General features: G+C 35.5%; 2 protein-coding genes across 2 annotated transcripts; both read left to right on the top strand.

Moving 5' to 3' along the window:
• Nucleotides 1–775: 775 nt before the first annotated feature.
• Nucleotides 776–7,276, top strand: LOC145667767 (cytochrome P450 6k1-like). Its single transcript, XM_081735208.1, has 3 exons — nt 776–899; nt 4,093–5,046; nt 7,161–7,276. The coding sequence occupies exons 1-3, from the start codon at nt 776–778 to the stop codon at nt 7,274–7,276; spliced, it is 1,194 nt and encodes a 397-aa protein (XP_081591334.1).
• A 416-nt stretch (nt 7,277–7,692) lies between these two features.
• On the top strand, nt 7,693–20,091 carry LOC145667766 (cytochrome P450 6B4-like). Its single transcript, XM_081735207.1, has 4 exons — nt 7,693–7,696; nt 11,948–12,166; nt 18,660–18,911; nt 19,910–20,091. The coding sequence occupies exons 1-4, from the start codon at nt 7,693–7,695 to the stop codon at nt 20,074–20,076; spliced, it is 642 nt and encodes a 213-aa protein (XP_081591333.1). The 3' UTR covers nt 20,077–20,091.
• The last annotated feature ends 5,160 nt before the right edge of the window (nt 20,092–25,251 follow it).

Below are 25,251 nucleotides of genomic sequence, written 5' to 3'. Positions count from 1 at the left end.
CTACCAGTATATAGAGTATGGAGATCATACATTTTAAAATACAGTAACATACTTTGATGTGGTTTATAATGGCTTCTTTCTCCTATTTGTTAACATTTATCATTAAAACTTTCGTTGTCAGTCTTCTTGAGTACACTTATTATATAGAGAGATGTTTTTCTACTGCATCTTATGCATGTCATTTATCACGCACTAGACTATGAATTAGGAGAGACACATACCTTGCTAACGAGGTTATTTATTTTATATTATGAACTTAAACTGTTGAAATAATGAACAAATTAATCTATTTCCATTGTACCAGTCATGAATCAAAACAAAATCTCTTAAATGGGATAGCAGCTAATGTAGTATGTGTAGCAAATCATGCAGGAACAAATGCTCCCCAACTCTTAGATGAGCTCATAAAATCTGAGTAAATTCGTTGAAATTGTTACTTTTCCGAATAAAACATTTTCATGTATTGTCAAATCATGATTAAGGCGTGAAAGATCTGTCTTCAAATTTCTCTAAACGTTTACAATACACTTCATGTGAGACTGCGTATCTTATTCACCGTTATGATAGCATTTTGATACGTAGTGCTATTTGAAAACAAATAAATTTTTTTATCAAGTTGGCAAACTGTGTTAGGAATGTCCACAATTCAAGACTTAAAGCGGTCTTGTCTCGTGCCATGTCTCGAGAATATATGCCTGTCTAATCTCGAAAATACATTGAACGCCTTTAAAATGTAACATCAAGAAGGACATCGTACGAAGTCCAATCTTGTAGGATGTATAGAGTATGGAAGAATCAACAGTTTACACCACGACAACGCCATGAAGCAGCAGGGGTGTTGGGTATGACATTTAGTGACAAGCGGAAGACGGTCAGGGAGCCACAGTTCACTGGTAGACGTAGGTTCATGTGACGTGTGTGTGTATATATATATATATGTGTGTGTGCGGTCAAACTATGCAACAAATTTTTTTCTGGGAATGCGGCTATCCTTGCAGTAGGTTTCAGCCTTTGATTGTGAACAAATACTATCGTATCAAGAGTGTAGTTTATCCTTCCGAGGCATGCGTCTTTGTATTGAATCAATTGCGGCCACAGTGCAGATACGGACTCCATAGCTCCATAAAGGCACTACACAGTAACACATCAGATCCCAACTGCTATGCCATACCACGGCCGTGAGAATAGACGGCGTGTGCATGTGATTCTAGCGGATCAAACAACCACATCCCGCACACTAGCACGAACATTGGAGGTTATTGCACAGTGGCCAATATCCCGCGAACTGTTCTACATTGCTTGGCAGAGTAGGACATATTTGCACGGTGCTTTTGTTGCAGCTTCCACTGACTATATAGCATAGCTATGGGAATCTACAATGGTGTTCCAAGCACGAATCCCGCTTCTGTCTGCAGCATCATAATGGCCACATGCGTGTCTGCCGTGTGGCAGGTGTGTGCTGTCATTGAATTCCGTGCCCGTTCGTGGCTTCTACGTATTGATGGACATTTGACCACCCAATGCTGCATTGATGAGGTGGTGAACCGATTATGGCTCCATTAGTGTAGCTCCTGTCAGAGACTAAATTCCAGCAATATATCGAGTACCTTCATGTTGACGTACTGCCCTACATTTCTTGGCTGGATATAGTGTTCTTATGCTTCCTTGGCCGCGCATTCCCTCAATTTCTTAGGCGATTAAACATGTCTGGTCAATGGTTGTAGCTCATCCTTTCGATACTTTCGCGTGTTGCAGCCGTTCTGACCACGCATGGTGATCTCACAGGCTACTGAGCGTCACCAGTTCTTCTCTGCTGTCGTTACATTGTTATGCGTCGCAAGTTTAATCATTTGTTACTTGTACCATCAAGTATCTGTCTGCCAAATTTGGTGCTGCTATCTTGTCTCCTTCTTGATATTGCTATTTTAATGGCGAACAATGTATATGTCTGTATCGTTTTGTGTCTCGTCAAGAGAAGTTCTGTCTAGTGCTGCAAGATAATGATTCATTAAGTAGCATCCTCCGTGGGTGAGTGGTGCCGGTGACAACAGCCGAGTAGTCTCGGGAGTTTGGCTTCGATTCATGAAACGCAATCCACTGGGGTTCGAGTCCCTCTGAAGAGCATGGTAAAGATTCTTAACTGTTCTCAGTACATGTCTGTTTGTCCCTGTCGTATTTGGATTAGGTAGAATTTACAAGAAATGACCATAGAGAAAAGTGTTTCGGTTGGAGCGAACTTAAAAAAATAAATAAATAAAATAAATAAAAAAGTTATCGTCGTGCTTTCATAATCAAGGGATTCTTGGCTCGAAACCCGTCTATGAAAGTTATGAATTTTTTTAATTCTTCATTCTCCAAATTTTGGAATCTTTCTCTTCCTACTCAATCTGTTACTTATATAAAAAAAGAAGAGTTCTCCACCTTAATTCAAGGAATGATTCTGGAAGGTTTCAGCTGAGAAAGTTTGATTCCGCTTCAAAAAATCACAATTTTCGTCAGAACATGCTGAAGAAAACTTTGCTCCCCTGATCCTCCACAGCACTGTTTTTCAACTTTATAAATATTTTGAACATCGCTTAAAAGAAATTATAAGAACGGTCTTACCCATCTCCCGCTCCTCCCCCTCCAGGTTGAAGATAGATTTGCGCGCTGCAGAAAAGCAAATTATAGACATAATAACGAATGGCTTTAGACTTATTTCATTGATAGATTGCTAGCGAGGTCATTTTCTAATGAAGAAATGTTTATAGATTGTCTCTATCAATCAGAAACCAGTAGGTATAAAATCAAAGATAGGAAGAAACAAGAGGTAAATCGGAACATGAAATAACGTCTGTTTACACAAACAATTAGTGTGTATGACAAAAAAGCATTAAAAAAGGGTCAGAAAATGTTATAACTGTAGTTAGTACGTATACACCAAATCACTAATTGTAGGTACGGTTCGAGTTTCTTGTTGGCTAAGTTTGGTGTAGATTCTAGTGTCATGTCCGGTAGCATCTGCCTGGATTGGAGGTTTTTCCGTTGGAATAGTATGCGTCGACGAAGTGATTTTTCCAAAGGCAATGAAATGTCTGGGTGTATTGATAAATCTTTGCCTACGTAACGGGACTTATTAAAGATGAGGCACAAATAGGTAATTATGACTATAAGAATGAAGGAAAGAATAATAGCTGGAATCAGAATCTGGAGAACCTTTCTGGAAAGGAAAAGATATGATTATTCTCGTGTATGTAAGCGCTTATGCCGAAAATGTAAAGCTATGCCTACATCGAGTAAAGGATATATATATGATACAAGATACAATCAGAGTGGACCATGGAAAGGAGTGGTGCAGATGTAGGTTAAGCGATAAGTGGTCAACTTATACTTCTGTTTTCTTCGGGTCCATTTTTATAGGCCATTTCTGGGTGGCTCGTTTCTCCTCGGTTCTCGTAGTGCTGGCTTCGTGTCTTCCTGTTTTCATGTGTATCATCTGCTGTACTGATGTTTGTAAACAGTAGCACGTGCTGCATGAATAACATATCCTAGCACTGAAAGATAGAGATCCTTACAATATTGACGACAAAATCACATTGTTTGTTCACTTATTGTTTGTTCTAATCATCGTTTTCTTTTAAAAGTAGCAACAGGCAGCTGTCTAATTACATTCAAATAAAAGAACATTGCAGTATAATTCATTCTTCTTTGGTAATTAGTGTTAAAGTTATATTATTTGTTTATTTATTTTAAGATCCTAGCAATTTAAGGTAAAATGAAACAATTCTGATTCAGACTATTCGCTAGCACCGAGAACTAGCGTCGACGAAGTGTTTTCTTTCGTCACTCTTTTTCCAAAGAAGTAGTGCTTCTTTTATTTACAAAGCAAGATGAAACAGACAATTTGCAAAATTAAATACATTCATAAGATAATTCATTTAAAAGAATGAGATGATGGGCTTGGAGCCTTTCTTCTCCCTCAAAACTATTACATTACATTTACTGGTATATTTACTTGTGGGAGTATCAATTTATTATTATTATTTTATTTTATATTATTATTTTTGTCATTTATTTACTAATTTATTAATATATTTATATTCTTATTTCCAGAATTATTTCCACTGTGTGTTAATATGGATTTTATAACAGGATCATGGTTCTTCGATATAATTATTTTAACGTTGGTCCTTATTAGTATAATTTACTTCTACCTGAGAAACATATACAGCTACTGGGAAAGGCAAGGAGTTCCATACATCAAACCAGTTTTCTTTTTCGGAAATTTTTTCGATTGTTTCTTGCAACGTAAACACATTTCCCAACTCTTTCAAGATTTCTATAATGACGAGTCTGGGAAGAAATTCATCGGCATATTTGAAATGTGGAAACCAAGTCTAGTAGTGAAAGATAATAATTTGATAAAGCATATTTTAATTAAAGATTTCGATCATTTTGAGGATCATAACTTTCAACTTAACGAGAATTTGGATCCACTTAACGCGAAAAGTTTAGTATTGTCCAAAGGTCAGCGCTGGAGAAATTTGAGAGTAAAGTTGACTCCGGCTTTCACGAGTGGAAAAATAAAGAAAATGTTCCCATTATTGATGACTTGCGCAAAAGACTTAGAAGATTATTTAAAACCATTTGCTCAAAATAAAGAAATGATTGAGATAAGTGATATTACTGGAAGTTTTACTGTCAATTTGATTTCATCCTGTGCTTTCAGAATTGAATGTAATTGTTTGCGATATCCCAATGACAAACTTCGACAAATAGCTCACAGATTATCCGGTCCACCAAATTTCATTCGGTCCATTCAATTGTTCATAATAATGTTTCTACCGTTCTTGTGTAAAATGTTTAGAGTTAGATTTACATCTGTAGAAGACACAGAATTTTTCCGTTTCATCATAAGGGACGTAATGGAATATAGGAAGAGGAATAGAATTCTACGAAATGATTTTATGGAGTTATTAATACAGTTGAAAAACAAAGGATTTGTGGAAGCTGATGAACATTCTCCAGAAGATGAAGACAATTTCAGAAGTGAAGGATTTCAAGAAGGTAAGCTATTTTAAATTGAAGAATATTCTTAAATTATGAATTATTTTTTTGTTATTGTTGACAATCTGGTATAATCTCGTAATCGCTAAGCAATTCTTTTTGTTCACAAAAAAATTTGGTTACTCCCGTAGGAAACTAAATATTCTTGAGACGTATCAGAACAGCAAGCTAATTCCGTTTTTAGTGGTAAGGTAACAAAGATAAAAACGAATAAGAGAAATGTGGTATGAGAACAGGAATGCATACTACCAAATGAACGTAACGTAAAAGAGTTGGTACTAAAAGCAACGAGCAGAACCATCTAATAAAGAAAAACTTGAGTTTGAAAGAAGTGTGGTGTCTATGCTACGTCACTGTTGCCAGAACCAAAATACTTACGTTGCCAGATCTCATCAATTTTGCCAGGATCTAAATTTCAAGCCGGTTTGTATTTATGAACAAAAAATGATTCTTTAATCTCTCGTTTTTTCTCTTTTCTTTCGTTTTTTTTCTGAATCTATTACATTAACCTGTTTTATATTATGTGTATGTTGCTTTCGGTGAAGTGACAATCCCGGGAAATTGGAAGCAGATATGTTATACTTTCCAAGAATACGCTGAAATGTAACATATATCGTTGTTCGGTGAGGTACTTCAATTGTGGAAAGTAAAGAATTTTTATCTAAGCTTTTACTTCTTTTGGAATAGCTTTTCTTTTCCAAGGAATTTCCACCAATCTACGTGTTTGATTAAACCATTTTTGCAAGATTCGCAATTTATAACCGTTGTTTTCTTCTATTTGATATAAAAACTGTATTTCATCATTGAGATCACCTGGATGATCACTAATTAGTAATCGAAAGAAGGTATTGTCTAATGTTTACTGACTCTGAAAAGGATAAGATAGAAACGTACTCCTTGCCTTCCATTATATATGGCCTTTCAAAAGTGCACAAGACCGACATTCCTATTCGTCTCATCATATTAGTTTTCAACAATTCAGCTTACTTACCATCCAAATGGCTATACAAAAAACTTAACGATTACAAGAGTGTTTCAAATATGTTGTTAAAAAAAGCCTTGACGCTAAACAACAGTTGTCACCACTTGCAAATACTTTCATTCATAGACGTTGTTGATATGTACCCCTCTATATCGTTAGAACTTAATATTAATAGCGTACGATCTTGGTTATTACAAAATGGTGCACCTGCCTACGAAACGCATTTTCTATTACAACTGCTTGAGGTCTGTTTAAAAGCCAGTGTATTTCAATTTGAAAATAATTACTTTTCCCAGAATGACGATACAGTCAGGGGAACACACTACCTCTGATACTATCAAAACATTGTTTTAAATCAGATAGAAACGCCAATGGTACAGCAGGATACATTTAAGTATATTTGGTATTACCATTATGCCGATGACGTTTCACTACATATGCATGATGAAAATACTATTTTACAAATATTTGAACAACTCAATCAGCATCTTAGGTTGAAGTTGACTTCTCGAGCATGAATCTGATAACTGTCTCCTCTTTTTAAATTTACTGAGTACCCGATCGCACAATAAATTTATATAATAATAACGGATAATAATAAAAAGTATATGGGAAACTCACTGCAGGCACTACTTATTTACATCAGCAGTCAGCCCATCCACTACTATACAAGTTCAATATTTGGAAGAATTTCTGTGGTAGGCCATTACTAATTTGTGATCGTCCAGGTGACCTCAATGATGAAATACAGATTTTATATATGAAATAGGACAAAACAACGATTATAAATTACGTACCTTACAAAAATGATTTAATCAAACACGTAAATTGATGGAAATTCCTAAAAAATATATGAAAATAAATAAATAAATAAATAAATAAATAGCTATTCTTAAAGAAATAAAAACTTGGATAGAAATTCTTTACTTTCTACTATTGAAGTAGCCTACCGAATAACGATATATGTTACATTTCAGTGTATTCTTGGAAAGCATAATATATCTGCTTCCAATATCCCATCAAAAAGTTTAGAAAAGCATTTCATTGGTTTTAAAAGTTATTTTGTTGATGCAGTAAATAATTTAGGTGTTTATCGTGCTGAGTGTGTATGTGATCTTATCTTCATATATAGGTCAAACCGAGCGTAATATTAACACCGGAATTAAAGAATACATTAGGAAATCAAAAAAGTCACAAGAAGAGGTTATATCGGGATTGTCACTTCTCCTAAAGCAACAGTACACATAATACAAAGTAGGTTAATGTAATAGGTTTAGAGAAAAAAATAAAAACAAAAACAGAAAAAAACGAGGAATTATTCTTTGTTAATAAATATAAACCGGCTTTAAATCTGGATTCTGCCAACACTAATAAAATATGACAACCTACCTTTGATGTGTATTTTAATTCTAGCAACAGTGACATAGCATTGATGCAACGCTTCTTTCAAACGCAAGTTTTTCTTCCTTAGACTGTGTTCTGTTCGTTCTTTTTAGAATCCATTTTTTTAAACGTTATATTCATTTCGTGATCCGGTTCCCATATCATATTTCTCTTATTCGTTTTTATATTTGTTACCTTACCACTGAAAACGGAATTAGCTTGTTGTTCCGATGCGTCTGAAGAATATTTAGTTTTAACACGGGAGGATATATTTAGGATATATGGGTAAGTAACATAGGTGCCGCCAGGATTTTGGTAATGTGGGTGCACTCTGGGAAGGGATAAATCATTGTAAAAAAAAAATATTAACATGGTACGCAATAAAAACTTTTATGTACATATTTAAAGAAACTTCATACATTGATGCATGCGTATTTGAGTTATGGATTTTTAAAAGAAATATCATATTTTTTTATGCAATGGCATCAATTACAAGAGCTTTGGTTGAAGATGTGGTTCTATCCACCCAAGCAAAATTCCTTGTTGTTTTGATTTAAACATTTTAAGGACAAATTAACATGCCGACATGCGTACATACAAAAACAACTCAACTAGCAATTACATCGAACTGTTCGCCAAAGACGCTCTGCTAACACATACTAACATTGTTGCCAGAACGCTCTGCACTATTGAGCCTTAAGATTTCAAAAATAATCCCTAAGTTTTACCTTTAAAAACACTAGAAAAACGCTTAATGATAGCAAGTAACTTATGAGAGAGTTAAGAAGTTACTCAAATATATCCTAACATAGGAAACTTACCTAGTTGGTAAGTAACCAACTTTTTGTGAATCTGAATCATCTTCTCATGCACCTACATAATTCAATTGTTTTTGTTGCTTGTTTGTTTAGGTACTAAAAAAATGAATGTTTTAAAAAATGTAGTTGTGGACTAAAGTATTGTTTTAGAATATAAAACTATAAAATATAATTGTTGAATTTGGTCTTTTGACAGTCAAGTTTGATACATATATGTCCTCAGGTACCTAAACTTTAATACTAGACTTGGAGGGAAATATATATATATATATATATATATATATATATATATATATATATATATATATATATATATATATATATATATAAAGGACAAATATTTCTTTTCTACTTCAAAGTTAAGAGTACAAGTTATTATATTTCTACAAACCATTTGAGCTACATTCAACCTAAAAATCACCCTTTGTTGTTGTTTTTGAAAATATTGTTTTAAAAAAAATTATTTATTTCCTAAAATTACTCCTTTTAACATATGATTTAGTTTTACATTCTGTTGTGTTCTTAAATCATTTCTTCCATTCAACCTAATGAAATTTCTTATTCAAAGAAACCACAAAATATGATACTTTGGTTATAAAGAATTATGACACTGCATTTGTGATACGATCAATAGATTTTTGTCGTTTCTTGCAAATTAATAACAGTACATATTTTGTTCGTTTATTCACTCAAAAATTGTGTCAATGGATTTGCACAAAGGAAGAATAAAAACAAAGTGAATCAAATGTTTAAAATATGTAGGCATGAAGCATTGGCCTAATTTTCTGACTGCATAATTCAAATATTTCTGCAAAGAAACAACATCGTACCAAACCAATATTGAGATTGTCTTCTGATTTTGAAGGAATAAAGGGTATTAAAAATTAGAATCAAAATTACCGTAAATTGTTCACATGTGTAGGTAATTCCACTGAAATGAATTGTCACGAAGAAATCTTCTAAATATACTTCTTTAGTGTCACCAAGTTGTATGGTTCCAGATTTATAAGCTTCAGAATTATACCACACTTCTTACATTCCGAAAACACATTCAGAAATGTAGTCCAGCTCTGACCAGTTAGCCGATGTCCAGATTCAGTCCTGAGTTCCTTACTTCAATAATGAAGAATAATTCTACAAGAAACCTCTGTATATTATTGTAGAATTTACACCTATATAACATTTTCTGTTTCGTTAATGTCTTGTGTTTTAATGTAAAAGTGCGGCAGAAAATTAGATGATGTAAAATGAACATAGAAAACGTAACCCGATAGATAACGTGCTCATTGTTGTTTTGTTTTGTAAAGTGGTTCAAAGCATTGTGTATGCATGTACTGTAGGTTTGTTCGACTGTTCGGTGCACATGCGCAGTATTGGAAGAATTACGTAAGCCTTCCGTCAGTAGCCATGGAGCGTTGGTCGGACGAACATCGCGCTTTCGCAGTGGAGTGTTTCTTCAAGAACAAAGACTCTGCAACAATTACCTAGCGTAAGTTTCGGAGTCATGTTAACATTGGCAAAAATGGACAAGTACCGACACGACAAACTATTCTTAATTGGGTGAAAAAGTTCCGAGCTTCGGCTTCTGCAAGATCAAAGAAATCTCCAGGTCGTCGACGTTCAGTGAGAACACCAGGCAACATAGAGAGGGTTCGAGAAGCATTAATTAGAAATCCAAGGCATTCAGCTCGTCGGCATGCTGTGTCACTTGGTATGTCAGATAGGATTGTGCCGCGAATATTACACCAGGACCTACACTTCCACCCATCCAAAATTCAGATGATTTACTAGTTGCTCCCTGAGATTTTAATGCTCGCGTACAATTCTGCAATACGCTGTTGCAAATGATTAATGGAAACCCAAACTTTCTACAGAGATTAATCATGTCCGACGAGGCTCATTTTCACATTGATGAGTGTGTAAAAAAGCAGAATTCCGTTACTGGACACCCAGAAATCCAAGGTTTTGCGTGAAATGCCCCTTCATAGCCCTAAACTAACAGTATGGTGTGGTGTTCATTTTGATGGGATTATTGGACCATACTTTTTCAACGACGAGGATGGTAACACTGTAACTGTCACATGTGCTCGATGTGTGGACATGCTCGAAAACTTTTTACTCCCAAAACTGCGACGGGGTCGCCTTAGACATATGTGGTTCCAACAAGACGGGGCCACGTCACACACAGCAATTGCATCGATCAACATTCTTGGGAGGATGTTTCCAGGACGGATTGTCTCTTCGCGGCAATGTTCCTTGGCCTGCACGCTCGCCCGACCTATCGACATGTGACTTCTTCCTATGGGGTTACTTGAAGCAACAAGTGTATGCAACAAAACCTGCAACATTACAGGATTTGCGTGAATTTATTCAACATGCAATCCACCAAATCCCGCTGGACATGATTCAACGAGCTGTGAGTGCTGTGAAGCGACGTGCAGAGATCTGTTTGAATAACCATGGTGCACACCTCACTGACATAATTTTCAAGATGTAGTTACCATTCGTAATGCTTTTTGTATGTACATTCTGGACATGTAAAACTTTTGTTCATAAAAGTTCATTAAAATATTTAATTTGCAAAAAAACATCGTCTAACTTTTTCTGCCGCACCCTATATTTTAAACGTTAGAATGAACCTATGAGATGTGGGACGGATTTATACAGATTTTTCCTTTAATTTTAATTCTTTTTCTCCTCCCATATTCCTTCAAACAACGTGGTTGTTGTCTTTTAAAATATTAAGTGCAAAGATAATTCTATATGCGATCAGTAACGTACAGTAAAGTTTTGAACTGGGAGGCTGAAATTAGACCTGTAGATAAAAGGTGGCTAATAGCGGTCCAATCCTCTTGCGATCATTGTCAGCTGCATGAAACCTTTCAGTTGTTTGTTGTATATATATATATATGAGTGTAAAGAGAACTGAAGTTAGCACCAATTTTTCAACCATACTCTTGTTTAATACCACTAAGGTTGGAAATGTCTTACTTGCTTTACATCTTTTTCCACAACCAACAGAGATGAAGTAGGTCCCTTATTGTTTGTTCCAACTTTTTCCTCTATTTTAGACGGCTGAAATATGTCTTGTTCTCAATTAAATCGTCCACTAAGTTTCGCAATGTAGTAAATCTGCATATCACCTCACTAGCATACACGCATATCACAGAAAACTGACAAACTATACTGTATTACTACTTCAAAGAAACAAGTAATAACGGAAATAGAACTAAGTTCCATTTAAGTATAAATTTCCCAAATCATACAAACTTAAGCATTTCACCCACAGCAATACACATCAGGATACTAATACAAAACAGAAGTGCAACAGCGCACAATCAATTGTGCTGTTAGGTGTTTTACAGAAATAGATATTTTTAGATGGATATTTTTTTGAAAAAAAGAAAGAAAAAGAATTATGCCTCACCAAGGGTTTCATTTCGTATTGGTCCTCGCCAAACTTCCTGATTGCAATACAAAAAATACAAGCAATCATAACTACTATGTTGATTATCGCAAGTATTTTTGTCAAATTTTTCAAGTCAGTAATGAATATTTTTCTTATACGGTTTCCTAAATATGTAAAATCTTAATTATTAGACAATAATAAATCTCAAATCTTTGAATTAACTCTTCTTATTTTTTATTAGTGTTTAATACAACGTGTATACATTATGTCTTATTGTAAGTACTTTATGTAATCGTTTTATCTTTTTAGAATTAAATATTGATGATTTAGCTGCTCAAGTATATTTATTCTTTCTTGGTGGCTATGAAACCACATCAAATACCACAAGTTTTGCACTGTATGAACTTGCTCTAAATCCTGAAGTTCAAACAACTCTACAAACTGAAATTGATGATATTAGAAGAAATGGTGGAAACTGGACATACGACGATATTAACACGATGATGACTCTCGATAGAGTTGTACAGGGTAAGTTAAGCCTGGTAACTTAGCTAACTCCGAATCTTCGGGACATTGGTACAGATAGTAAATTTATATTTTTATATATAAAATAAATTATATTTTATCTAAAAAATAGATAGGTGTAAAGCCATAGAAATAGTATAAAGAATATTTGTAAAAGATAGTACAGTAAAGCATCAATTATACAAAACAATTAGGGACTGGTGGTATTCGGATAACAGATATTTCGGATAAACGATCATTTACAAAAAAAAAAAAAAAAAAAAAAAGTACCAGTGTCATAATAACTATATTAAAAACAAAACTGTATGTATTCTGAATTACATGTTTTACAAACACATACCTTACATGAAGTAGCACATTAAAGTAGGCCTATAATTTAGGGAAAGAAGTCCGAAATTTTCTTTTGTTTCAGAACTGACACTTTTTATTTTTATTTTCTTCCTTTCTTTCTTTTTCTTTTTTCTAAATTTCGCCCATGTTGCAAAAACAGCAATATTGGGCAGCATCATATACTTCTTGTTGTTCTGACCACTTCATAGCCGTCTCAAGGCAGTAAAAATTTTCTCACTGGATGGTCCTTTTCAGCAGTCACCGCAACAAAACCTTTCTAGAATTTCTAGTTATAAATTAATGCTTTTTATTCAGAGTTAAATATAGTGTCATACTATTCTACAAAAATGTTGGTATTCCTTCATAAGTTCTTTTGGTTCTTGTAGGTGACCGGCATTTTTTTCTTTTTTTTTATTCCCTTAAAGAATTGAGAATTTTTAGACTTCCCTATGGCTAGGAAAGATGGCCTATGCATCCCAGCAGAATTTTGGCATACCATAGCAACAATGCGTTATTTGATAACCGTAAAGCTTTCATTTTATTCTTAGAAACTAGGTTTTGTTGGCATTTTCTTCCAGTACAAACAGTTTCGTGTGCATTGTAGATTTTTTTGTAACCTCTTATCAATCATATGTTTAAATTGTTCTTTCAAATGTTCAGACGCGTTAGTATCAGTATCGATCGACAACTTTTCAATCTAGATGTCCAGTTTCCTAATTCCATGCCTAGATTTAAAACGTAAGCCAGCCGGCAGTCCCTTTTAAATCAATGTTCCTCCTATTTTCTTCTTCATTTCAAGAGCTTTCTCACAAATCAAAGTCACTTATTAATTGACAGTGGGTACGTACCTGCATGAACCATATGTAAATGCAGTGTCTAAATCCTAGTTTTCTGTCATTTTCATCATATTTATATGCAAGCTTCCATTTTCACTGCCATGTAAACGTCGCAAAATTTTGTAATTTCTTCATTGTTTTTTCTTTTCTTTCCTTTTTTCTTCAATGTTTGATATTTTTGCATTTCCAACCCTATATTCCCGAGCTAGGCTTGATAAACTAGCACCATTCTTCAACTGGCCTATTGTTTTAAAGTTTATCGAAAACAATGAGAAGAACGTATTTACGTATAGTCACCACTAGCAGCGTTCACCCCGCTTCGCTGCGGTCACCCCGGAACGCAATAAACTTTGTTACTTAGATAATTTTTACTTTTTCGCTTTCAAGTGATATGATAAAAACCATAGAAGATTGCAGTAAATGTTAACATTATATCGCCTGTCATTTATGTTAACCCGCCCCGCTTCGCTGCGGTCACCCCCGAACGCAATAAACTTTGTTACTTAGATAATTTTTACTTTTTCGCTTTCAAGTGATATGATAAAAACCATTATAACGCCTGTCATTTATGTTAACCCGCCGAGTGACACGGTCATGCGGGTTGCATATACATACGTTTATTTTTATACCTATGATGAACTAACAAAGGATTTGTACGTAATGGACACCTGAATGGTCAATTATCTCAAGACACTGGTAATTGAAAATTAAAGTGATATGATAAAAACCATCTAGGGTCCAAATCCTAATAACCCCCCAAAAATAAAAGAAATTGGTTCAGCCGTATTAGCGTGATGAGCGGACAAAGGATTTGTACGTTCTCTTTTATAGTCACCATTGTGAACGGTACAACAACTATAGCACCATCTCTCACAGGCAAAGGCTCATACGCTTCTGACGACGCGAGGTTGGTCACGTAGGCCGGTTGGCAGGGAAGTAGAAAGCGCTGCAGCGTCACAGCACTAGGACCAGGTAGCGTAACGTGCGCAAATTTAAATTTGCCGACTGGAATGCTTTCGGTAAACCATTGTTTCAATGGATCGCTATTCAGATAATCTATGCCATTCTGTATTCTACTAATTCTGTGAGTATATTCTTCAAATTTTGACCTTGGATAATTAAAACTTGCATAGTATTACAGAATAAATTAAAATAAACATTCATATTACATAGAAATAAAAAATATATCTTTATACTATCTTATAATACATGATTATTTGAGCAAAGTCCAAAGTATATGGTAATTAGAATATAGAACAAATTATCAAAGAATACTAAATCAATACAAAGAATGGAAACATTCCATAAAAGGCAATTAAAAAAAAACGTTTGTCTTATTTTTATTCTGTAAATTAATATCTAGGTTAGGAGATGTACATATAAAGAAGATGGTTATATATAAATTGTATAAAGATACTAAACCGTGTAACGTGGGTTCCTGTCACCACGGCATGGCACGTCCTCAGGTTGCGGATCGAGGAGAAGGCCTCTAGATATAGAGGTTAGCTGCGAATATACTGAATAAGCAGTCGCGGACAGACGACTTGGAGTGGTCCTCCAGCTTGGGGGTTTGGGTAAGGCTAACAACCTCATCCTGTAAAAAAAAAAAAAAAAAAAAAAAGGCACTTGTTCAGAAACATTCACAAAAGCCTCGGACAAGGACTGATAACTTGGCACGACTTCAGCAAAAGATAATGGACATGAGATTTGGAACATGGAATATTAGACGTCTTTATAGGGCAGGCGCGTTAAAATCCGTAACGAGTGAGCTAGAGAAATACAGGATGGATCTAGTAGGAGTTCAGGAAGTTAGGTGGGAAGGAAATGGATCCGTGAATTCCGGAAATTTTACGTTCTTTTACGGGGAAGGAAATAAAAATCACCAGTTAGGAACAGGGTTTTTCGTTCGCAAACGAATATTACCAGCAATTAAACGGGTTGAATTTGTTACTGACAGACTTTCTTTTATTACTCTTAAGGGATGGTGGTGTGATATTATTGTTCTAAATGTACATGCTCCAACTGAAGATAAGGGTGACGATTACGAAGAAGTGGAACGGATATTTGACCAATTCCCGCGGTACCATATGAAAATTCTATTAGGGGATTTCAATGCGAAGGTAGGACGAGAGGATATTTTCAAACCGATTATAGGGAACGAAAGTCTGCGCATGGAAACTAATGAGAACGGTGTTAGACTAGTGAACTTTGCAACATCCAAAAACCTAATCGCAAAGAGTACAAAATTCCCACATCGCGACGTTCATAAATACACTTGGACATCACGAGACGGAAAAACACATAATCAAATTGATCACGCTTTAGTAGACATAAGAAGGCAATCTAGCATAATTGATGTCCGGTCGTTTAGAGAGGCTGATTGTGATACTGATCACTACCTGGTAGTAGCGATAATACAAGAGAGATTATCGTTCAATAAAGGTAATATTCAATGTGCGAAAACGGAGAGATTTAATTTAAAGAAATTAGAAGAGAGCCAGGGAAGAGAGGAATATCAGATTGAAGTTTCGAATAGATTCTCGGTTTTAGAAGACTCGGAGTGCACTAGTGTTGAGGATACTTGGATTGAAATTAGAGATAACATTAAAAGTTCAGCAATAGAAAAATTGGGACACGCGGAAATACGTAGGAACAAACAATGGTTCGACCGGGAATGCCCTAATCTAGCAGAGAAGAGAAAACAGGGAAAATTACGCTGGGTACAAAATCCGAATGAAATAACTACACAAAATTTCGCAGATGTCAGGCGGGAAACTTCCAAAACTTTTAGAACAAAGAAACGGGATTTTTTTGAAAGCTAAAATTAAGGAACTCGAAGGTAATAATAAAAATAAAAATATTCGGGACATGTATAAGGGGATCAGCGAATTTAAGAAAGGCTATCAACCTCGTGCTTGTATATTAAAGAAAGCTGACGGAACAGTTCTCACTGACACAGATTGCATCTTAAATAGATGGAAAGATTTGTTTGACGATTTGCTTAACACGCAGCCAAAAACTAATGTGCGTGGAGAAAGGGAAATACACACCGCAGAACCGTATATCCCGGAACCCAACCGAATAGAAGTACAAACCGCTATAAATAAATTAAAGAAACAGAAATCTCCGGGTGTAGATGAAATTCCGGCTGAGTTAATTTTAGCTGGAGGCCAAAAATTGTGGAACAAGATACACAAATTCATTTTCCTTATATGGAACAAGGAAGAATTGCCACAAGAGTAGAAAGAATCAATAATTGTTCCAATTCACAAGAAAGGCGACAAAACTGACTGTAATAATTATCGAGGCATTTCTCTTCTGTCAACATCCTATAAAATTCTTTCAAATATTCTACTAGCAAGATTGACCCCATACGCAGATGAAATTCTTGGAGATTATCAGTGCGGATTTAGACGAAATCGATCAACTATCAAACAAATATTTACCATTCGCCAAATACTCGAAAAAAAATTGGGAATACAATACCCCGCTACATCAATTATTTATTGATTTTAGAAAGGCGTACGACTCGGTTAGGAGAGAAACATTATACAGCGTTCTTACAGAACATGGAATAGCGAGAAAGCTAATGAGATTAATTAAGATATGTTTAAATGAATCCCAAAGTAAAGTCCGGGTAGGAAAATTTTTGTCCACGAGATTTCACGTCGAAAATGGCCTGAAGCAAGGAGATGCGTTGTCGCCATTATTATTTAACTTCGTTCTGGAATACGCTATAAAGAAAATCAAAGATAGCAACCAGGGCCTAGAGTTGAACGGTATTCACCAGGTTATGGCATATGCTGATGATGTAAATTTAATAGGGGATGATAGGAGAACAATAGAAAGAAATGCAGAGATCTTATTAAACGCTTGCAGGGACATGGGTTTAGAAGTAAATGCAGAGAAAACTAAATACATGGAAGTGCGTTGGGACCGGAATACGGCAAATTGTGGATACGTCAAAATATTAAATAATACTTTTGATAAAGTGGATACATTCAAATATTTAGGATCGATATTAACAGACGAAAATCATATTCACGAAGAAATTAAATGTCGACTAAAAGCAGGGAATTCGAGTTACTATTCGGTTCAAAATCTCTTGTCGTCGCGAATCCTATCGAAGAATTTGAAGCTTAAAATATATAAAACGATAATCATGCCTGTTGTTCTGTATGGTTGCGAAACATGGTCGCTTACTCTGAGGGAAGAACATAGACTGAAAGTATTTGAAAACAAGATCCTGAGAAGAATATTCGGACCCAAGAGGAACGGGAATGGGGAATGGCGGAAACTTCATAACGAGGAACTACATAAGTTATACGGTTTACCCAACATTGTTAGGGTCGTCAAGTATAGAAGGCTTAGGTGGGCAGGTCATGTAGCTAGAATGGAAGGAAGTAGAGACGCTTTCAAAGTCTTAACTGGAAGACCCATCGGAAAACGATCATTAGGAAGACCTAGGCGCAGATGGGAGGACAATATTAAGATGGATCTCGCAGAGATAGGAATACAAAGTAGAAACTAGATCCAATTAGCTAAGGAGAGAAGTCAGTGGAGAGCTTTTGTGAACGCGGCATTGAACCTCCGGGTTCCATAGGCCATAGAGTTAGTTTAGTTAGTTAACTTAGTGTGTAAAAAGAGGATGAAAAATTATACAAGTGCTTGGTTAAGTTCCTTACCTGGCTTATCTTGACGATATATCTATCTAAGATATATGTGCAGCAGTCTAAAACGCTATGCCGAAATTTCCTGTCCAGGTGCACTCTGCTGCGCCGCTGGGAGGCACGTCTGCAGTAATGACTCTCGTATACATTACCTATGAACCACCGACATGTTATGTCCCATGAAAGTTACAATTCTGAGTAATAGCCACACGAATTCTCATAGAAACACTATGAGATATGCTTGAAGTTATTTAACTGAAAAATAGGTGTTTGCCACCGTACTCTTAGTAGTTTACGTACAGATGATTGTAATTCACACACAACTTCACTCGTCGTATTGTCCGACAATCTTCAAACCACTAGTAGAATAACTTACTACGTTTGGCGTGTCCTCTAGAAACATATTTTCCGGTGTTCATTGCATTTGAATCGGACAAGTATACAGGATAGTCTTAAACGTGTTTTTATTCATTGTCATAGATTGAAAATTATTTTCATTAAAAGCAAAGCACGTTCTGGTAATATTTCTTATAATTTCACATTACAAGGAAATACTAGAATATTTAAAGTTTCATTTGTTATATCTTGTAGTGAATTAACGTAATGACTATAATAATTCTGCTTCTGGAAAGTAAAACTATCGGATAATTTCTCTCCTAGAGACTCTCCGGAAACATCCGCCGACTGGAGTTCTTAGTAGGAAATGTACTAAAGAATATGTCATACCAGGCACTAATGTTACTATTCCGAAAGGTATGGATGTCCACATTCCTCATTATGCCATCCAACGTGACCCTGTATATTATCCAGATCCTGAGAAATTTGATCCAGATAGATTTAAAATTGAGAACAAGATGGCGAGATCAAGTTGTACTTTCCTACCCTTTGGCGAAGGACCACGATATTGTATAGGTGAGAAAGTTATGTAGATTCTTTAGAAATAAAACAAATAATGAAATTTTAGTATTAATTAGCTTCCTCAATCTTTGCACAATTGAAAGACTATATCATAAGTCAAGGATTGCCCAATATGGGAGTGGAGGTTGTTGATCAGTTATGGATTAGTGAATAGTATATATATATATATATATTTCAATAAGAACTAGGCTACATAGAGAACTGCCAATGAGCAAAAATACAATCTGTTGGTAATCTTTATTTATTTATTTATTTTAATTTCAGGTATTGAGTTTGAGTTTAACGTTCCGTTCAGCAGCGAGGCTATATGAGACGTGGACCTACTCATTAACATGCAGTCTGAACTACATGAACTCCCGCCAGGAATCGAACCCGTGTCTCCCATGCTAAAAGCGCATACGCTAACCGTTAGCCGCGAAGGAGATCTTTATTTTACCTTGAATCTGAGCTCATGTCACAGATTACAAATGTGCTAACATTGTATAGTTATTACTTTACTATAATTATGTAGTTCAACTTCTCTCTCTTTTGTTTATTTATGTAATTAAAAGTTCCAAAGAATAATTTACGAAAACTTAGTGGGCTCAAAACTTCTATCAAAGGCAATCAGAAAAAATTGCTCGGTAGACAGTTCCCTTCGTCTTGATGAATATTGCTTTAATTTTTTTAAACACAATTTTCAGCTCATATTATCCCTCATAACAGTTTAAATAGATACTATGCCTACATCAAAAAATAATTATTGTACAATATTTTATATCTTCTTTGATTGTATTTAAACGTTTTCAGTTAGTACATGAAAACCAAATAGAAGAAACGTAAACTTCTAAAACAGTGTGTGAAATGCCGTGTTGCTGAGAGCTCTAATTAACCTGAATTATTCTCATTCATGTATGACACTTCGAAACGGTAGAGAAGAGCAGATAGATAAGTTTGCATTTATTCTCTATATCTATTTGTAAAATTACTCATTATGATTTTTTTTTTTTTAGGTACTAGACTTGGGTTGTTTCAAGTAAAAGTAGGACTTGTCGCCACGTTGTCTAAATATGAATTTAAAATCTGTAGTAAAACTCATGTACCGCCTATCATCGATCCAGTGCCTCTCTTTTATCAGATGAAAGATGGAATATGGCTTCAAATATCAGAAAGGCAATGAGAATGAAGATTATAGAAAAGAAACTCTATATTTTAATAAACATATAGTTAAAATAAATGTTTTTATAAATGTTTAAAATGTAAAAAAAAAGTTAAAATAAATAAATAAATAAAGCAAATTTATGTTAATAAATGAGAACAGATTTTTCGTAACTGTTTATTCGTCTACCAGCTGAAATTTCTGTTCTTCGCATGAGGAGAACAGGTTTGTGGACAACAACAGGTAACATCGATTCTGAGCAAGTTATTTTTCAACCCTTGTCACTCCCATACCGATAGATACTGGATTTGGACTTAAACAATACTGAGAGTGTCACTATTCATCTCATCGACATCGACATTGATAATTTTTTATATGTCACTCCGTTACTACCCCGATCCTTAGCTCCTATACCGATCATAGATGAATTTGGACTTAAATGGCATCAAAGTGTCACTATTGATCTCAGCAACACCGAAAAGTATTGATTGGAAAATAACATCAGTTATTATCGATTAGTTTTACAAGTCTCATGTTTATTGTTACATCATCCTTGGAACGTGTATAAATATATTCCATAAATTGCTGCACCCAGTTCTGAGAATAAGCAATTAAGCTAGTATACGTATTATCTCTCATTAAAATAATGTATATTATTTAATTAAAACAACAGCAATCTAGAGACGCTAAAATGGTATAAATTTTAGTTTTTCTTTCATTTATCTGTTATCAATATTATTATATGTTACCAAAAATTAATAATATGTTTTTAAAATTTCCATGGTAAAATAGTTAGCTTTTTGATATTGTTTATAAAGGATAATCATTCATCGTTGGTAAAGAAGATTCTGTATAAGAAGACTGTGACAATTTTATGATCAATTGATATCATAATATTGCTACAGTTTCTAATACACATGTCTCTCGTGCATAACCTTGATGCATCCATTATAGAAAAGTTACTTTTTACATTTCCTTTTAAATATTGTTACACCAATGTAATTAACACTTCACTACAGTAACTATTGCTAAGTTATAACCTATAGATGCACTTAAGTCTAATTCATTTACCTTTCAAACAATGTACATTTATTCAAGTAACACTATAGTTAAACGCTTGGGCTAATACTGCACTTGACTAGTTTCTTTCTAATAAGTTGACTCGTTTTACCCATTTGACCATTCAAACCTAATTAACAATACATTTTACTTATATTGTTCACATCCTTTTGGACCATATTTGTATATGGGTGTTACAATATATATATATATATATATATATATATATATATATATATATATATATATATATATATACCGGACAAAAAATTAGTCACCCCTCAAGAATTCGTGAACAGCAGTAATTAATAGCGTGTAACACCACCTCTGGCTTTGTTAACTGCCTGGATTCGGTTTGGAAGCGAGTCCACAAGGTTTTGCAGGCATGTCACATCCAGTTGAAGCCACTCGTTCAGGATTTGATCGCGCAAATCCGCCAAACTGCGTGGATGCCGATTTCGGCGTTTTACCCGCTGTTCCAACATGTCCCACAGATTCTCGATGGGGTTCAAGTCTGGTGACTTTGCAGGCCAATCTCGATGGAAGAGGGTTCGGGAGTGTTCATCATTGTTCCAGCCCTATGAACTTTGCTGTTGTTGTCTTGAAAAATAGGAGTCTCCACAGCATACTCATCATGAAGATGTTGACTGAAAGGCAACACTTGCTCATCCAGAATGTTCAAATACACATGCTGGTTCATTGTAGTGGTGACCTCAGTAAGTGGGCCCAATTCATGATAAGAAAACCACCCCCAAAACATCACAGACCCACCTTCGACTTGAACATGCCCATGCACACATTCAGGATGAAAGGTTTCATGTGGCCTTCGGTGCACTCGACGCCGTGCGTCATTGGAATACAAGCTAAAACGTGATTCGTCAGACCACATTACCTTCCACCAGTCAGCTACTGTCCATGTTTGATGATTTCTCGCCCATTGAAGACACGCAGCTTTATGTGCCTGTGTGAGCAATGGCCTCTTGCGAGGTGCCAGACTCCAAATGTTCAATGCATGCAGTTCCCGTCGTAATGTTCTTTCGCCAACAGGTTGGGATGGACCTGCATTCAGTGTCTGCAGCAATTCCTGTCGGGTTTGGAACCGATTTCCATTCACAATCCGAGAAACGCGTCTCCGGTCCCTTTCAGTCATGATCTTCTTCCGACCACAATTCTGACGCCGTGTTTCGTGGCCACGTGTATGACACCACTGCTTGTACACGCGCTGAAGAGTTCGCTGCGAAACACAAACAAATCCAGCAACTTCCATCACCGTATGGCCATAGGCAAGGCCAAACACGATTGCCCCTTTTTGCCACTCTGTTACATCGTTACTTTTACCCATTTTGACGGACACTGTCCACTTGCAACACACTTGTCTCACTGACTGAAGTTGCCTTATGGTTTCGTAGAGGCAGTGCGCGCACAGTTATGCACGTGACTCGACTGCTGCGCCATCTGTACAGTCTTTACGATTCATCCCTCCTTCTGCACAAGGGTGACTAATTTTTTGTCCAGTGAGTGTATATATATATATATATATATATATATATATATATATATATATATATATATATATGGGTGTTACAAAAATTTGTCACAATTTGGAAATAATTTCCTCACATTAAAATAAGAAAAAAAAGTTCGTATAGACTTATGGTCGGACGTTCATAGTTTCGTAGTTATTATAGGGTGCCAAAAACATGAGAAAATGAACTTTAAGGTTCCATAGCCCCACTGCTATAGGACCGATCTTAGTCGGGTCAAGACATCACTGAGGAACTAGTATGTGAACTATCCAAATATCAATCTTTCAGAATTCTCGGTATTTGCTTCCAAATATCCATCTTTCAGAACCTTCGGTACTTGCACAATCATTTTTAGAGAGGCTGTTTGAGAGTACTTGATCACTCTCCATCTACCTCTCTAAAAACTGATGTGCAAGTACTGGAGCATTCTTAAACATGGATATTTGGGTAGTTCAAATAACAGTTATTCAGTGATGTCTTGACCCGACTACGATAGGAGCTATGAATTTTGCGCACTGTATTAACATTTGTCAAGCTTATAAGTGTTGCTAAAATGGCCGATCGGTTCCGGCTTTTCTTAGCAATTTGATTGGACAGTTTAAAAGTTAATTAAAAAATTAAAGATTAAAAATTAACCATAGCTTTGGGCTAATCTTATTATGCATACTGTGAACTGTCGTCTAGGCTGGCTTCTGTCACGGTTAAAGCTTGACGATGGTATACCTCAGTATCAATTTCATTCCAACACGTGCCATTATTATTACAACATTAAATTTTAAGTTTACAGAAATTTTCATTTTTGAGTTTCTCAAAAACTACACATGAGAATTTACTTATCCGTCATTTTGTTCAGCTTAATGAGCACTACTGATGATGTATGTCTTCCCTTTGCACGTTTCCCCGTTATACGCTACTAACGAAGAGTACTATTGCTTAAATTTAAGGAATATTCCCACTAGTGAAATCATTACCGGCTTTATACAATTGTCTAGAAAACAGAAAACTTTATTTACTTAATAAGTGCAATTTCGATGATTAAAAATAAGTGGCTGAGAAAAGTGGAACTTCCTTTAGTTCATTATTGAAAACAATAGTTATATTAAGGCGTGGGAGACCCGGGTTCGATTCTCGGAGGGAGTTCATATGGTTCGGATTCCACATTAATCAGTAGGTCCGTCTCATATAGCCTTGCTGCTTAAAGGGACGTTAAACTCAAAATTAACTCAACTCAATAGTTATATGCACAATCTAAATTGCAGCTCACCCCAGTACCTAGTAGCTAGTGCTCGCATCTTTGATACTCGGAGTCCCAGGTTTGATTCCCAGTGAGATACTCTTGAAACTTTGAGAGCATTACAGTGGTTTGTATTCTACCGTAAATTGTAAGCCCAGGTCTCATATAGTCTCAGTGATGAAAATGAAAGCTCAACTCCAACCAACTAGTAATCTAAATTGCAGATTATAGATTATAGATTAGAGGAAGGTAAAATACAAAATTTTGTTTTACTCCATACGTGATAGGGCAATAAGAGTAAGAATCTTAATGTTTCGTCGTATTAATCCAAATAAAGTGTGTTAAATTCTCGTATTTCATAATATTTTGTGAAAAATTTTAATAATTAACTTAATAAAAATCTTAACATTTTTCTCACATTCTGTATGTGCCGTAAATCTAAATTGATCTTTACTAAACCCAGTGCTATTGCATCTTCTTCAGTGGCGTAGCAGCTGCCCCCGCAATCCCCGCAGTGCGGGGGGCCCCGAGGTATAGGGGGCCCTGAAGTCTTGCGATGAATAAAGATTTAAAGAAGTAGAACTTCAACCTTACTTCTGTCGGCTTTACAACTAGGGCCCCTTCTCTATACTTTGTGGGGGGCCCGCAAAAGTGTGCTACGCCACTGATCTTCTTCAAAGTTAAGCTCACCTCCCCTCTTCAACACAGAACAGGATGTTTCTTTACTATTAGATCAACGGCGATGGACTGAAGCTCATCCTCCAATCATACCTATTAGTGGAGAAAACTTCCTTACCGAATGGAAGTCTACCAGCGTTCCAGTGTTGGAAACGGAGCACTTTAATATAAGGCTATATCCCTTTTGTCTGTCAAGTGGCTTTCCGACGTTGCAAGGTACTGAATTCTACAATGTGACCACTCTTCCTGAAACTTGTTTCTTGGTATATACTGTATGTATGAATGTAAGATGAATTCAAGTTAGCTCCAAAGTGACCTAAATCTCCTGTCCTAGTGTTCTAAAATACAGATCTGCAGGGAAAGGCTACAATCCCAGCACTGCCTATCACAGACTAGGGATGAGATACCACTAGTAGTACTTGGACCAATAACTTGTACAAACCATCCATTTGAGAACGGAATGTATCTTTTCTTCGCTGGCAGGATTTCTTTTTATATTTGACTTACCTTACTTTATTAGAAAGACTATGAATTACCACAGCGGAGGAGTACCTCAAATATATTTAACTTTAAAAAATGTATTCCACTAATCTCATGAGAGACAAGGTTGTGTGATGCTAACTCTAAATTAAGTGAATTGAGATAATCACAGTTGAAGATTTTAAGACTTGTTTTATTCTAATTTCACGTTACTTTATC

The sequence above is a fragment of the Thermobia domestica genome, chromosome 13 (genome assembly GCF_964235325.1).
Source record: "Thermobia domestica chromosome 13, izTheDome1.hap1.1, whole genome shotgun sequence".
NCBI classification, from domain to species: Eukaryota; Metazoa; Arthropoda; class Insecta; order Zygentoma; family Lepismatidae; genus Thermobia; species Thermobia domestica.
Note: the sequence above shows the minus strand (reverse complement) of the source record. Positions and strands in the feature narration are given on the sequence as shown.

Excerpts from the sequence above, each read along its gene's own strand:
- LOC145667767 (XM_081735208.1), top strand. The coding sequence starts at position 776 with ATGTATAGAGTATGGAAGAATCAACAGTTTACACCACGACAACGCCAT. Across the intron at positions 900-4,092 it reads GCCACAGTTCACTGGTAGAC|AATTATTTCCACTGTGTGTT; the intron begins GTAGGTTCATGT and ends TCTTATTTCCAG. Across the intron at positions 5,047-7,160 it reads AAGTGAAGGATTTCAAGAAG|GTCAAACCGAGCGTAATATT; the intron begins GTAAGCTATTTT and ends CTTCATATATAG.
- LOC145667766 (XM_081735207.1), top strand. Across the intron at positions 12,167-18,659 it reads TCTCGATAGAGTTGTACAGG|AGACTCTCCGGAAACATCCG; the intron begins GTAAGTTAAGCC and ends TTTCTCTCCTAG. Across the intron at positions 18,912-19,909 it reads AGGACCACGATATTGTATAG|GTACTAGACTTGGGTTGTTT; the intron begins GTGAGAAAGTTA and ends TTTTTTTTTTAG.